Source organism: Andrographis paniculata, unplaced genomic scaffold (genome assembly GCF_009805555.1).
Source record: "Andrographis paniculata isolate CXL003 unplaced genomic scaffold, ASM980555v1 Contig58END, whole genome shotgun sequence".
Lineage (NCBI taxonomy): Eukaryota > Viridiplantae > Streptophyta > Magnoliopsida > Lamiales > Acanthaceae > Andrographis > Andrographis paniculata.
This window is the reverse complement of record NW_026137593.1, coordinates 472,109-487,789: the sequence shown is the minus strand read 5'-3', so window position 1 is coordinate 487,789 and position 15,681 is coordinate 472,109. Positions and strand designations below refer to the sequence as shown.

The 15,681-nt window shown below is 40.9% G+C and overlaps 1 protein-coding gene and 1 long non-coding RNA gene across 2 annotated transcripts; both read right to left on the bottom strand.

Moving 5' to 3' along the window:
• Positions 1–4,140: 4,140 nt before the first annotated feature.
• LOC127257614 (uncharacterized) lies at positions 4,141–6,693 on the bottom strand. Its single transcript, XM_051284053.1, has 2 exons — positions 4,775–6,693; positions 4,141–4,615 (listed from the first exon to the last, which is right to left on the bottom strand). Exons 1-2 carry the CDS (start codon positions 6,691–6,693, stop codon positions 4,141–4,143), a joined length of 2,394 nt encoding a protein of 797 aa, XP_051140010.1.
• A 4,270-nt stretch (positions 6,694–10,963) lies between these two features.
• LOC127257757 (uncharacterized) lies at positions 10,964–15,419 on the bottom strand. The gene is made up of 6 exons (XR_007840095.1): positions 15,310–15,419; positions 15,181–15,226; positions 14,728–14,793; positions 12,600–12,681; positions 11,630–11,730; positions 10,964–11,510 (listed from the first exon to the last, which is right to left on the bottom strand). It is a non-coding gene; the product is annotated as an uncharacterized LOC127257757 (long non-coding RNA).
• Between the last annotated feature and the right edge of the window lie 262 nt (positions 15,420–15,681).

Here is a 15,681-nt window from a genome sequence, read left to right as displayed (position 1 = left end):
GGCCTGCTTCCTTTCTTGGAGCGGCTCTACAACTTGCTTCTTTTTTAAGGCTGCTCCATGGCCTGTTTCTATTTTAGAGGCGGTTCCATTGCTTGCTTCCTTGGCGGCTCCATGGCCTGCTTTCTTTCTGGAAGCGGCCCAACAATTTGCTTCTTTTTTTGAGGCGGCTCATGCGACCTTCCCTCCTCCATACGAGCCTCCAACTTTCTTCTTTGAGCTCGCCTCTTTTGGGTCCTAGTGAGTCCACTTATTGCCCTCCTAGTGGAAAGCTTCGGCTCATTCACAATCCATTTTTTGTTCTCTTTTATGATAGGGGGCTTTCGTGTCACCTTGGGAATGATGGTGATCTGGTCAGCCGTGGTAATAGTCCAAATCCGTTTCCCATTTGTGACTCTCACTTCTGCTATGATGGCCTCCGGCTTGGGTCCTTTGTATACTTTCCTCTTCTCCAATTTTAAGGCTTTCAGACTTGGGATGGTGATATCGGCATTAGGCTCTTTCTTGGCCATCTTTGGTCGTGCCTCCTTCATGTTCAAACTTGAGCCTTTACCAAATGTCATTCTTGTAAAAACTGCTTCTTTAGCGGGTGCCTTCGGTCCTAGATAATCTTGAACCAAAGGTTTTGACGGCTGAGTGCTAAGCCTGTCTTTCATGAGCCCTTTAGCCGACATGGTATTAGCAAAAGGAATAAAACCTTTGGTCGATTTCAATTCCGGACACAAATAAGTCTTTTCATTTGCTAATTTCGTGGCCAAAGCTTCTGCCTTCGCAAAGTCCTTTTCGTCTGAAGTCGCTAGGGCTTTTACCTTTGCAGACTCCTTTTCGTATGGAACCTCCATAGCCTCTTGAGTCTCTTCCCCTACAATGTCCTTTTTGTATGGAGTCTTTGCCCTTACATTCTCCTTTTCGTTTGGAGCCTCCATGGTCCCTGGAGTCTCTACCTCTGCAAATTTTGGAGCTTCCATGGCTTCTGGAACCTCTGCCTCTGCAGACTCCATTTCAACGGGAGCCTCCACAACCTTTGGAGTCTCTGCCTCCATAAGCTCTGGAGCTTCTGCCCCCGCAGACTCCTTTTCATTAGGAGCCTCCATAGTCCCTAGAGCCTCTGCCTCCGTGAATTTTTGAGCTTCCATGGCTTCTGGAACCTCTGCTTTCGCAGACTCCTTTTCGAATGGAGTTTCCACAGCTTCTAGAGTCTCTGCCTCCGCAAACTCTGGAGCTTCCATCGCTTTTGGAACCTCTGCCTCCACAGATTCCTTTTCATATGAAGGCAAATTTTCCGTGCTCAAAGTGGCACTAGGCTTCTTTTCAAACCTCTTTTTTGAAAATGCCCTCCTTATGCAATCTGCGATGATATCAACGTCCATTAGAGGCTTGGCCTCTAGTTGATTTTGTGTCAGCGGCTGCACTCCGGCTGCCTGCTGATGGAGGGTTGGTAGCTGCATCTCTGCGGCCTGCCCTCCTTGCCCTTGTGTTTCGATGATCCCTTTCCATTGGAGATTAGCCACGTCTGGACCATGACATCCCCATGGCAGTGTTGGCGTATTCCACAGAGGTTGTGCGCTTAATCGCCCTGGTGGGGTCATGCCAAATGTTGAAAATTTGCTTGCCCCTCGTGGAGGCTCAGCATTGCTCCTCAAAACTCCAACGGCCATGGTGTTCAAGCCCTCCGCAGCCTGTTGGCTCCAGCGCTCCGTAGGCTGTCGCCAGCCTTCCGCAAACTGGTGGTTCTAGCTTTCCACAGGCTGGTGGTTCCAGCCCTCCGCAAGCTGTTGCAAGCCTTCCATGGGCTGTTGCTTCCAGCTTCCTGCAGGTTGTTGGTTCCAACCATCCGCAGGCTGTTGGAACCAACCTTCTGCAGACTGGTGGTTCCAACCCTGTTGGTTCCAACCTGATCTTGCCTGGCCCGGCCCTAAGGCCTGAAGCTTTGGATGTTCTGAAACAATTCCGTAGCTTTTTTCAGGCGGTACATATGAACCCCATGTCAACCTCGACATCACTCTTCGAAAAAATCCTACTTTGGTCCCACCAAGCGTGCCAATTGTTGGATCCTGCGATTCAGAATTCCAAAATAGCTCGTCGATTTCGTCGGCGTGGGTTCCGGAAGTACTCCAAAGAGCCAATCCGTCGTCGGGCAATGCGAATTTCACACGATCACTGAACTAAACTACGATTAACTATGGAAAGCGAGTAAATAAATTGCAGAAAGCATATAATCGGAATTAAATTTCGAAAATAAAACAAGGAAGAAAAATATGAAAAGATGCGATTTGTTCTGTTGTGCGTGTGTGTGTTGTGTTTCGTTTTCCTAATTGTAGTCCTAGGCTAAAATAACCACTTCTTCCACTAACAGGGGTGGTTACAAATTATTCCCACTTCTTTCTACTTCTCTTAACCATCAAATAACCTCCTTCCATCAGTTCCCAGCGGCTTCCATTGCTCCTGGACCGGGTTCCATTCGTCTTGAGCATCTTCCATCGTTCCTAGACCAAGTTCCATTCGCTTTGGATCTCTTCCATTGCCTTCAGATCATACCTGCAGCCTAACCTGATTCGTTTCCATCATACTCCCAACCGGTCTTCGGGAATATGTTCCCGACAGCCTTGAGTTACATGGAACCCTCACTTTTCATGGTCTTCCATTAGTGTCATGAGGTTGCCAATTCAGAGTTGATGGAGCTTGTCGTCCGAAGGTCTATGGAAGTCATATCTTCTTGCTCCATGGAAGCTACGCAACCTGATGGAAGTCACTATCTTCGATATTTAAGTCATTTTGGACTTGGGGTCCAACAATTGCCCTCCTCAAAAAGAGATGAAATGTAAGCTACGTGAAGCTTTGCTCTCTTTTTGGGACTTCTTTCGTGTGGGACTTACCCTCTTGGGCCTTGGCACAAAATTATCCCAACTTGATATCTCACGTCAACCCCTCTAACCTTGATGTGACGGCTGCTTCCTTCGATTCCCGCATCGTCTAAGAGAGAAAAGACATTCAAGGGTTTTTTCCTAAGGGTTTATCATCAGTCCCCTTTTCCACTTCTTCTCTCGTTTCTCCTTCGAAGGCTTTTCTCCTGTTTGGTGAACGCAAGTATCAAGTTGTATGGCTTCTTCGACGGTTCTTCCTTCCAGTAGTGTGGCTGAACCTTCGTTGCAGACTGTTGCCGACGTCCAAGTGTCTATTGCTCACGTTGTGAGAGAAGTGGCAGCAGACCATAATGCTTCCGAATCGCCTTCGACTTCAGCAATCCCCGTCTCCGAGGAAGCAGCATCGATTCCAGAGGGCTCGGCTTTACCCGGTGTAGCTTCTAGCTCTGGTAGAACAGCCTTGTCTTCGGAGGGCCTTACTTTTGTAGGTGTGGTTCAAATCGTTGCTGGAGTAGCCTTGGCCCCAGAGATTTCAACTTCAGTGGAAGCAGCGCCAGTTCCTGATGGAACAACTCCAGCTCTGGAAAACCCGATTCCGCCCTCGATAGATCCGATCCCCATGGAAACAGTTCCCGGGCCTGATGGACTGGTTCCAGATCCGGAAAATATGATTTCAATTCCAAAGGATCCAGTCCCTACGGAAGCAACGCCAGTCCTCGATGGAACGGCTCCGTCTAAGGAAGGTCTGATTCTAACTACAACGGATCCAGTTCCCATGGAAGCAGCGCCAGGTCCCGATGGAACAGTTCCGTCTCTGGAAGACCCGACCCCAGTCCTAACAGATCCAGCTTCCGTGGATGCAACACCTGATCCTGATAACTCCGAGCCCGATGTGAACCCAGCAGCAAAGGATACTCCTCATACCATGCGTTAACCTTGGGAACCATTCGCCTTTCTTTGATTCACCCACCGTTTCGTTTGGATTTTATGGTTTGGTGCTCATTTGGCTATTTACGATGACTTATTTTCGTTTTGTTTCCATTCGCACATTAGCGGCTTAATGGCCTGCTTTCATTTTGCGTACTAGCGGTTTAATAGCCTGCTTTCATTTTGCAGACCAGCGGCTTAATGGACTACCTTCGTTTTGCACGTTAGCGGCTTAATAGCCTGCTTTTGTTTTGCTTCATATCTAGCGGCCTAAACAGGGCCTGCTTTCGTTTCGCTCATTACATCTAGCGGCCAAAACAGGGCCTGCTTTCAGTTTGCACATTGCATTTCTTTATCTGAACTCGAGTGGTGACATATATCCTTTAAGGTGCTTAACGTTGATAACGTTTCTATGTTCTATCCCATCAATACTCATCAATCTATAAGCACCGTTAGGCAGCACTCTACTTACTTGGTACGGACCTTCCCACGTAGGAGACCACTTCCCGAATGTATTATCTTTGAATCCTTCGGGTAGCAATGCCTTCCATACCAAATCTCCTTCTTGGAATGTTCGCCGACGTACCTTTTTGTTGTAAGCTCGTGCTACTTTCACTTTATTTGCCCTGATATTCTCCAAAGCCATCATTTGATCCTCGTGCACGTCATCCAATCTTTGTAACATCACTGTGTCGTACTGCTCGGGACTAAGCGAATTTTGCTTTAACACTCGTAACGATGGCACCGTGATTTCCAACGGCAATATCGCTTCTTGTCCATAAACCAGTTGGAATGGAGTGAAACCAATGGCTTTATTTTGGTATTGCCTGCAAGCCCATAAGGCCTCCCCTAACACTTCGTGTCATCTTCTCGGGTTATTTTCTACGGCCTTTTTTATTACCCCAATTAAGACTTTGTTGGTTGCTTCGGTCTGGCCATTTGCCTGCGCATAATACGGGGACGAATGCAAAAGAGCAATCCCATACTGTGCGGCGAAGGCGGCCACTCTATCGCTGGTAAAAACAGTACCTTGATCGGCGGTGATCGTCTGCGGGATTCCATATCGGTGAATAATGTGCTCTTTAACTTTAACGAACTTGATCACCTCCTGATATGTCACATTAGCCAACGGCACAGCTTCTATCCACTTTGTGAAATAATCTGTGGCCAACAATATGAACGACTGGCGTCTGGAAGATGGCGGGTGGATCTTCCCGATGATATCCACCGCCCATCCCCGGAATGGCCATGGTTTCACCACTGCGTGCATTTCTTCCGCCGGAATTCGGATCGAAGGACCATGTCGCTGACATGCTTCACATTTTTTAGCGTACTTAATACAATCCTCCATCATTGATGGCCAGAAATACCCATATCGTCGGATCGTCCATCTCATGACTGGCCCGGATTTGTGTGCTCCACAAATTCCTTCATGCACCTCACCCATCACCTTCATGGCTTCTTGATTATCTACGCATCTCATTAACATTCCATCGGCGGCTCTGCGGAAAAGATCTCCGTCAGTCAGAGTATACTTCAGAGCCTCTTTCCGCAGCTTTTCCGGAGTTTCATCGGTTGGTTGTTCCAAATATTTCCTCAGTTCCATACGCCAGTCTTCCGCATCCACTGGGTACAGATGTACTCGACCTGATTTGAAGTTTCCTGCGGCTGATGACTTGTACCCAGATGCTTCTTGAGCCAAATCATTAGCTATTCTGTTTTCGGCTCGAGGTATTAATTCCACCACTGCGTCGTCGAAAGTTTGCAACATCCTAAATGCTTCCATTCGAAGATTTCTCATCCTCTCATCTTTGCATTGGAACTCTCCAGTAATCTGCTTCAAGATTAGCTGTGAGTCGCCTTGAACTCTGATCGCCTTAGCCCCCTTTTTATGTAGGATTCTCAATCCAACTAATAAGGCTTCGTATTCCGCTTGATTGTTAGTGAATCCGGGTGTTAATGACCTGGCAACAGTCCATTTTTGTCCCCAGGGACTCTCAATGAATACCCCAGCCCCAGCCTTAGTCTGCGTGCTGGACCCGTCGAACTTCAAGATCCAAGGCATCGGACTAATAACAGCTTCCATGCGATTAGCTGATTGGTCAGCCACCGGACTCGGATGATCTGCTAGAAAGTTAGCAACAACCTGTCCCTTAACAGCTTTGATCGGTACATATCGTAGATCAAACGCGGCTAGCTTTACGGCCCATTTTGCTTGTCTTCCCCTTAAAGCTGGCCTGCCTAACAGATATCTCAAAATATCGATGTGACATACCACTTCTGTCTCTCTCGGGGCTAAATAATATTCAAGTTTCGTACAAGCGTAAAATAATGCGAGACATAATTTTTCTATAGGAGTGTGCCTTGTCTCCGCATCATTCATTACCTTACTGAGGTAAAAACTGGCACGTTCGCTTCTATCGGGAGCTTCATGCGCCAGTAAGCAACCAACCATATTCTCAGTGGCGGGAACATACAAGCGCAGAGGTTTGTCTGCTTGCGGCGGCATCAACACTGGTGGATTGGCCATAGCTCCTTTAATGGCTTCGAAAGCCTGCTGGTGTAGCGGCTCCCACACGAACTCTTCTGTTTTCCGCAACTTGAGCAGTGTAGAAAAAGCTTTTTGCTTGCCTGCAGCGTTCGAGACAAATCTCCGTAGAAAATTGACCTGCACAAGGAATCCTTGAAGTTGTTTCAGATTCTCAGGCGGTCGGGCATTGATGATAGCTTTGGTTTTGTTACTATCCACCTCAATGCCCTTATTATGCACCATGAAACCCAAAAAGTTTCCGGAGGCCACTCCGAATGCGCACTTCGCTAGATTCATCTTCAAGTTATAGTGCCTCATTTGTCGGAAGGCTTGCTCGAGATCCACCATATGCTCCGGAAAACTCTTGGATTTCATTTAGACACATATATGGGATAATCCAGGATATATTTTGCTAGGATTAGAATTTAGACACATATATGGGATAATTTTTTACAATTTTAACATTTAGCATAAGTTTTTTATTATTCAATGTATAAATGTTAGAAAAAATCATTCAATTATTCAATTGGTTAAAACATAACTAATATTTATTATGATTCTATATATATAATTATATCTTAGTAATTTTTTTCTTAGTTCAACATATACTAAAGGTAAAATTGCTCGTAGCTCCCTTAGAGTTTCAAAATTCAGCGTAAAATTTTTGTATACTTTAAAAATTGCATGGCATCTCCTTATACTTTCAAAAACGTTGTATGAAATTCCATCGCCATGAAACTTCCCTTGTGAGAAAATAATTTTCTATCTATATTTTTCATGCAACAATTTTAAAATATAAGGGGGCACTATGCAATTTTTAAAGTAATATGGAGATTTACTTTGAATTTCGAAACTACATAGGGATTTGATGCAATATTTTTTAAAGTATAAGGGGACGCCACATAATTTTTAAAGTAAATGGGAGATTTACTCTGAGTTTCGAACACAATGAAGTTATGGGCAACTTTGCCTATACTAAATAAACTCTTTCATATAATCCATAATAAAATTAAAATTATTCACTCTCTTTTTTTTTCAATATGTGTATGAATGGTGGCATACAACTTAATTTTTGGATGTCCTACAAATATGTACATCCATGAATGAAAAGTAATTCACTTCCCTTAATCTTGTATCTCTCTCAATTTCTCTCTCTGTCTCCAAAACCCTCGATCAGTAGGATTTTAAAACATCGCAATATTATAATTTTGTTATGTTTATAATTACATCAAAAGTGTGGCTACTCAAGAAAAATATATTGAATGTGATATGATGGAAAAATTATTTTTCTACTTTTCATGCTTCTCTAACATGTTTTTGCCGCAATAATACAAATAAAGAGGCTTAAAAAATTATTTTGAACTAATCACTTGTCTTTTTCTGACATAATAGAATAATGAATTGTTGTTAAAAAAATCATGAATTTCAGTTTCTAGTCGCAAATTAATTCCCAGAGGTGAAGGATACATAATCAGAAATTTGGCGTGTGATCGTGGGCATAGACGAAAGAGAATGATCACAAGAATTATAGATGGTTCCTTACAATAATTTCTTCATTTTCATCTTCTCATTCGTCTTTGGACTCATCACCTTCCTTTAGACGTGATACAAATGTTGGAATATATGGGTATTGCGAGAATAAACGTTAAACCGAGTCGAGGATGGATCCTCTTTCCGAAAATTAGATACGCCCCGATAGTGCCTCCGGTGGGTGGCATTCTAATCCAAAGATAAAACGGTTTCTGTCTCCATTGAGAGTGGCACCTCTAATCATTGGAGCTCAGACGAACAAAACGAGAGAGGAACTAAGTTGGGGAGGCTTCCGGAAAGTAGAAGAGATAAGAGAAGGATGAGAGGATTGTTTGTGTTAAATGTTAGAATGAAGGGGGAGGCCCTTTATATAGGCGTCTCCACTCGGCCAAAATGGCAGGGGATCAATTACGATCATAATTACGACCTTAATTATCAATGTAATTAATTATAAATTCAAACCTTCCATTTGAAGCAGTCGTAATTGATTCTAATTACAAACCTTCTGTTTGTGACGATCGTAATTTATTCTAATTTCAAACCTTCCATTTGAAATGATTGTAATTTATTCTAATTTCAAACCTTCCGTTTGAGATTATAATAAATCTATCCAAATAATATTGCGACTTAGGCCATATACCCAAGTTTAATTTGGGGTTGCACAATTTAGTTTGTCTCGAAACAGGCAAAATAGTCAAAATATTAACCAAACCCCATACACAATATATTTCTTCCAAATTAATTATATTAATTTGGTACACCGACCCGTCGCATTGTCACTGACAACATAATCGATTGCAAAATAACTGATTATCCAACAATCCTCCACATTAGTGGAAATGCCCATAAATGACATAAACCCAGCTTAATCCCTGTGAGACATTGACACATCAGGACATGTAGTTTTTGGCTTTGAACCTTCCATAGTCAACATTACAGATTGTATTGGTGGCCGAGTTGACGTGATGCATTGAACTGTTCCACCTCTGCGTGTACTTAGTCAATAATATTGACGTGTCGCTATCTCAGTCTCAACTTTGTTCTCACATTTTGATCCATTTCGGCCATGGATCTCATCTTTGGATTCATAAGTGTTTCATTTGAAGCGGCCCACACTTCACACTTATATAGGTAATCCTATATCAAGGTATCTAACTTACACCTTTAGGATCATTAAGAGTCATTGACTCAACCTTACAACTTTTTCACATTATAACACTCATTGCTTTTCAGGGAATTGTATTGAGTGTTCGTGCCGGACTCTTACAATTTAGTTTTCCCATTGAACCAAGGCTTGGGATTTCCAAATGATTTGGTTGGGTTACCACTGTAATTGTCTCTATCTTGTGGATTTCAAACCCATTCCCTTTAGCAGTTTGTACATTTGCTCTCTCTGCAACCCTTTGGTTAGCGGATCCGCTAGGTTTTCCATTGATTTTACATATTCAATAGTCAAAACCCCACTGGTGATCAAATGTCTTACATTGTTATGTTTATGTCAGATATGTCGGGATTTACCGTTGTAAATTCCATTCATAGCCCTTGCTATTGCAGCTTGGCTATCGCAGTGAATCACTACGGGAGGTACTGGTTTAGTCCAGTATGGAATATCATCCATGAAGTTCCTCAGCCATTCGGCTTCTTCGCCAGCTTTGTCCAAGGCGATGAACTCCGATTCCATTGTGGATCGTGCAATGCACGTCTATTTTGTTGATTTCCACGAGACAACTCCTCCTCCAATTGTAAATACATATCCACTTGTAGACAATGAGTCTTTTGCATCGGATATCCAATTGGCATCGTAGTACCCTTCGAGTTTTTTTGTAGCCTTTTACTACGAGACGGCCTTTGTATTTGTCAATAGACCCATCAACCTTGAGTTTCTTTTTCAAAACTCATTTACACCCTAATGGTTTGCAGCCTTTGGGTAGGTCAGATAACACCCAAGTGTTATTATGCATTATTGAGTCTATTTCACTATCTATTGTTTCCTTCCAAAAAGGAGCATCAGGACTAGATAGTGGTTCCTTGATCATTGCTGGATCATTGTTTAACATATACGTAAGAAAATCCGTACGAAAGGTTTTCTCGACCCTTGTCCTTTTGCTACGCCTAGGCTCTGAAGCCTCTTGATTAGGGCTATTGGTCATTTGTCTTTTTATGCCCCGTAGTTCTTCATCTACGGATTTTGGGTTTGATTGCATCCATTGCTTACAAGGGTAGATATTTTCAAAGAATGTGACATTCCTTGATTCTATCGTAGTTCCCTTGGTCATTCCAGGATTTCCGATTTGTGAACTATGAAACGATACGCACTACTATTTAGTGCATATCCAATAAATATGCAATCTACCATTTTTTGGCCAATTTTTGCTAGGCACCCCCACACTTTGAAGTATTTGTACGTGGGTTTCTTGACTTTCCATAGTTCATAAGGGGTGGCATCCTTACCCTTAAATGGAATCTTGTTCAGGATATAATTTGTAGTCAGTACCGCCTCCCCCCACAAGTTTTGGGGAAGTCCTGAACTTATCAGCAAGGCATTCATCATTTCCTTAAGTGTTCGATTTTTGCGTTATGCAACGCCGTTCGATTTAGGTGAATATGGGGCCGTTGTCTGATGAATTATGCCACTTTCGTTACATAATTCTTCAAACGGGGCCACATATTAGCCACCTCTATCACTTCGAACTGTCTTGATTTTACAGTCAAGTTGATTTTCTGTCCCGGTTTTGAAGTTCTTGAAGGCTTCGATTGCTTCGTTCTTTTCCCTTAATAGGTAAAGATAGCAATACTTTGTGCAGTCATCGATAAAGGTGATGAAATATTTCTTTCCACCTCTAGTTCGTACAAATTTTAAATCACATACATCGGTGTGAATTAACTCTAATGGCTTAATCTTCCTTTCGATAGACGGGAATGGTAATTTTGCCATTTTGGCCCCACGCAAACTTCACATTTGTTTTGAGTGTTCACCTCTTTTATATTTAGTAAATTCATATTTACTAATCTTTTTATAGCATTTAGGTTTACATGACCTAGTCTACAATGCTATAAATCAGAACACTCAATCAAGTACGAAGAAAAAACAATATTTTTATTATCAGTAGGTGGTGCTCGGTGCACAGCCATTACATTCAATTTGAACAGCCCATTTCTAAGATAACCCCTAGCTACGAACATATCATTTTTCGATAATATAAATTTATCTGCTACAAAGACAAGTTTAAAACCATGCCTAACTAGTAGCGATCCTGAGACGAGATTTTTCCGAATGTCTGGCACATGCAGGACATCTTTCAGGGTTTGTTCTTTGCCAGAGGTCATCTTCAGCACCACGTTCCCCACCCCTTGAACCTCAGAAGTTGCATAATTTATCATGTGCAGCTTCCTCCCTTCGGTCTCCTTATAGGTCGAGAAGTTTGTTTTGTCGGAGCAAACATGGCAGGTTGCTCCCGTGTCAATGTACCAAGCTCTCGGACTTTCCAAAATTACATACTTATTATGCAAAATGATCTAATAAGCGATGTCATAATTATACGCAAGCCTCATTCAAAATATAGTAAAAACAAGTAAGGCATCAATCCAGGTTCAACACATAAACATGGGGTGTGGATGCTCATGAAACGTCAAAAGTACGGGGGATGAACTCATGTGTGGCACTGCAACGAATAAGTAGGTTATATAAGTATATAATTTCAAAATCAATAAATTACTAGAAAAAATAAACCTTCAAATATATATTATATACATCTTTGTATGTGGGATCAACATTGATTACCTCACCGAGGGTACGTGCTCAACTAATTGTTGGCAGAATAATTGAGGTCTCCGGAACCGTGGTAGCCCTTACAAAGACTTTAACTATTGCTAGCATATCACCTACATATATAGATAAAGAAAAAAAAACATATAATTATGAATGTAATATATCATTTCAAGAAACAATTTACAAATAAATAATAATAATAATAATAATAATAATAATAATAATAATAATAATAATAATAATAGAAGCCATCCATAGTATTTCACACATAACAAAGATGGTCGCATATGTTTCACAAATACCGGCAAAGGAGAAGAATTTTTCTTGACTTAACAAGTACTACAGATCAATAATACGAAAGCATATACAACTACACGCTATACCGAAAAAATTTCATCAAATTTATATACATATCATCTACTAAATATGCATATAATTAACAATGTAATAAAACCGGAATAGAACATTGCATTGTCCAACGGCAATGATCAACCCTAAGCCATTTCAAGAATAAATTATCTAGTAATAATCCAAGACTCACCTAAGTCTCAACTCTTTAGAATAATAATATTGAAATCACGACATATATATGGAATATGTACAATTTAAATGAACATGCATTCACGAACACGTGCAATATCAATGACACCCAAGATCCACCAACAATTGTTTAGGAAACACTATACAAAAACTAAAAGCACGGCATATAGGATGCACCGAATAACTCTGGAGTACGTGTAACATCCAAACACAACCTACTTAACGAAAAAATTCTCAATGAAACAAATTACGAACACAAAACTAAAACAATCCTAGAAAGAAAGCATAAATCAAACACACGAAACAAATGGTAACAAAATAAATTTAAATGCAGTAGATAAATATGTGTCAAGACCCACAATTATACAAACAAGTACGCATTAAATATTATGCAAACACTTAAAAATTCATACCTATAGTGTATTACTTTACAATAACAAACCTGGAAGAGGGGCGGTCAACATGATCCCCTTAGCTACATTTTCTTCTAAGCCACAAGACATCAAAAGAACACGAGACCTGACCTACATCAAGTGTTTGCAACTATCAAGAACATTCTTATAGGCTAACAAAGTATAAGCAAAGTATAATGCTAATTTTCTGAATTAAGATATTATGTTAAAACCCCATTATATATTTATTAACTAACTATCAGTGGTTCGTGGACCTCGGTACCCAGTGTCTCTAACCCAGTGGTTCGTGGACCTCGGCAACTTCCTCTTCCGGCGATTTCCAAGCGACTCGACAAAGGATAGGGGAAACTATTCTTATGGCTCAGCCTACAACCTAATGACTCACATTTAGGGACTAAACCAACCACCTCCAAACAAAACCCCAAACCAACGGACTCGATCGACCCTAAACTCTAATCGACCAATTTCCCCCAAAACCTCACAAAAGCACCCAGATGAACAACTTACCGAAGGAATCGAACAAGAACAACGGCGATTTCGGCGAAGAAGAGAACCCCAAACTTACCGAGAAGAACTCGAAGAAGATGAACCAGAGGGAGAGAAAAAACAGACTCCAAACCGCGCAATACACTATATAATGAGAATTAGGGGTTTTGAGGGAGTTATAAGGTGTGGGTCGGGCCGGGTCGGGTTAAAGGGTTTTGGTTTGCGGGTTGGGCTTGGTATTGGGTTGGGCCAAAATATATCTAACATTCTCCATCTTTTTGGCCAAGTCATTTACCGATGGTTGCTCCCGTAGGGATGCATCACAGCCTAGAGACCCTTTTCGCCTAATCAAGTCGCATGGAAATTGCCCGAGAAGATTCACCGATACACAATGAACCTACACTCACAACAAACGTTAAGTAAACCCTGCCCTCACAAGCAAACATTAGTCCTGCAGAAACTAATAGCTCATTCCAATAAAGGGACAACTTAATGCAAAAAAGAGGCAACATGCGAACTCCACCTTAGAACTAATCACAAAGTATAGACATGACATGACACCACAAAGAAAAACATAGTGTACGCTTATACTAAAGGATCCTATCACATGCTTGAAACACATAGAAACACAAAGACAAACATATATCACACCAATAAATTCGACGTCAATCACAAAGTAGCTAAGAATATAGGTTTGCTCACATTATCACAAAGAGAAATAAAATATATCACAAAGCCTAAACAACACTATCACAAAGCTTAGCAAACTAACATGCAGTTAGACATACACTTAGATATTCCCGAGAAATTAACAACCTAGATTGTTCACTTAGTCTAGAACACACAACTCACAAAGCACAAAGGATAGGGGAAACTATTCTTACGGCTCAGTCTACAACCTAATGACTCACATTTAGGGACTAACCCAACCGCTTCCAAACAAAACCCCAAACCAACGGACTCGATCGACCCTAAACTCTAATCGACCGATTTCCCCCAAAACCTCACAAAAACACCCAGATGAACAACTTACCGAAGGAATCGAACAAGAACAATGGAGATTTCGGCGAAGAAGAGAACCCCAAACTTACTGAGAAGAACTCGAAGAAGATGAACCAGAGAGAGAAAAAAAAACAGACTCCAAATCGCGCAATACACTATATAATGAGAATAGGGGGTTTGGGGGAGTTATAAGGTGTGGGTCGGGTCGGGTCGGGTCGGGTTAAAGGGTTTTGGGTTGCGGGATGGGCTTGGTATTGGGTTGGGCCAAAATATATCTAACAAAATATACATGACGCAATCTTTAAAAAAAAGTAGCGTTGTCTATAGTCTTAATTTATTGGGCAATAAACAACAAATTAATGTAATAATAAAGTTATCCAATGTACATAAGAACAAAATGTGATTTAGCTTAATTAAAACTATCGGTTCTTTAGTATGGGCCCCGTTATAGTACTCAAATATTCTATCATTTCACATAAAAGTACTAAAATGCCTATTTTGATTTTAGCATATTAATACATAAATTAAGTTGACCCTTAAGATCTAAGAGTATTTTACTCTTTTCATGCTTACAAACTATCTACTATATATAAAATACTATAATTCCGTAATCAACATTCAAATAGTAAATGTATCTATTGTTAGTAAATGGAGGGAGTATAATTTTACCTTCGATTCTATATTGTCGAGCATGTCGCCTTAAGCATCGACCAGCACAGCCATGTCCATGAAGATCTGTGTTCAACAATGAAAGAGGACAGAAAAGATAAGTGCAATTTTTCGGATTTCCTGATCACAAAGGACTAACTATATATGAGAGTCGAGATCATTCCTGGCTGTACACGAATCTGTGCACGAGCAATAGGCGTTTTAAATGATTTAACAAAGTTGTTGCGAATGTCATAAAATTTGAACTTCTTACAGAGAAACTAACAAAATGAAAATAAAAATATTCTAATCAGTCGATTGACAAACCTCTGTTTAATTTCAAATTTTAATTTCATCGATAGTCATGTATGCTTTACTTTGTACATCCTATTAATAAAAGATGACAGCACAAATCTAGCATGGTGAGCAAAGAAGTAAAAGAAAAATAGAAAAGATTAGGACATATGGCTACACCTGCCCTCGGCCTTGCTCTCGAATAGAATTCTGTAAAATCTGCTCACTAGGACATATAGATAAGAATCTTAATTATCCATGTATAGAAATAATTATTAGCTAAAACTTAAAAGGGAGATTGATATTCACCTCCTCATCAGCTCGATTGCCCGCCATTGAATACAAAACAAGGAATATGTCAAATCATTAAGACCAAAAGTGCAGGTTCTCTATGCAGCATAATGTTAATACCTGTGCCTCTCGACAACCTCAGGATACTCTTGCTGTATATTCTCTCTTAAGGTCTGGTCTACAAATAAAAAGGGAATTGAGAAATGTAGCCATTGTAGCAAAGCAAACAGCTAATATACCTGAAAATGATCAGACATGCATCCTGTCTTTGAACTTCTTCTTTAAAGCCCTGCATTCAAATACATAAATTATTTTATCAGATATATATGGGTACCAATGGTGCACAGATTGGATCATTAGGTTGATCAGATTATTTAAGAATATGAATCA

Excerpts from the sequence above, each read along its gene's own strand:
- LOC127257614 (XM_051284053.1), bottom strand. The coding sequence starts at position 6,693 with ATGAAATCCAAGAGTTTTCCGGAGCATATGGTGGATCTCGAGCAAGCC. Across the intron at positions 4,616-4,774 it reads GTGGCCGCCTTCGCCGCACA|GCAATACCAAAATAAAGCCA; the intron begins GTATGGGATTGC and ends ATGGGCTTGCAG.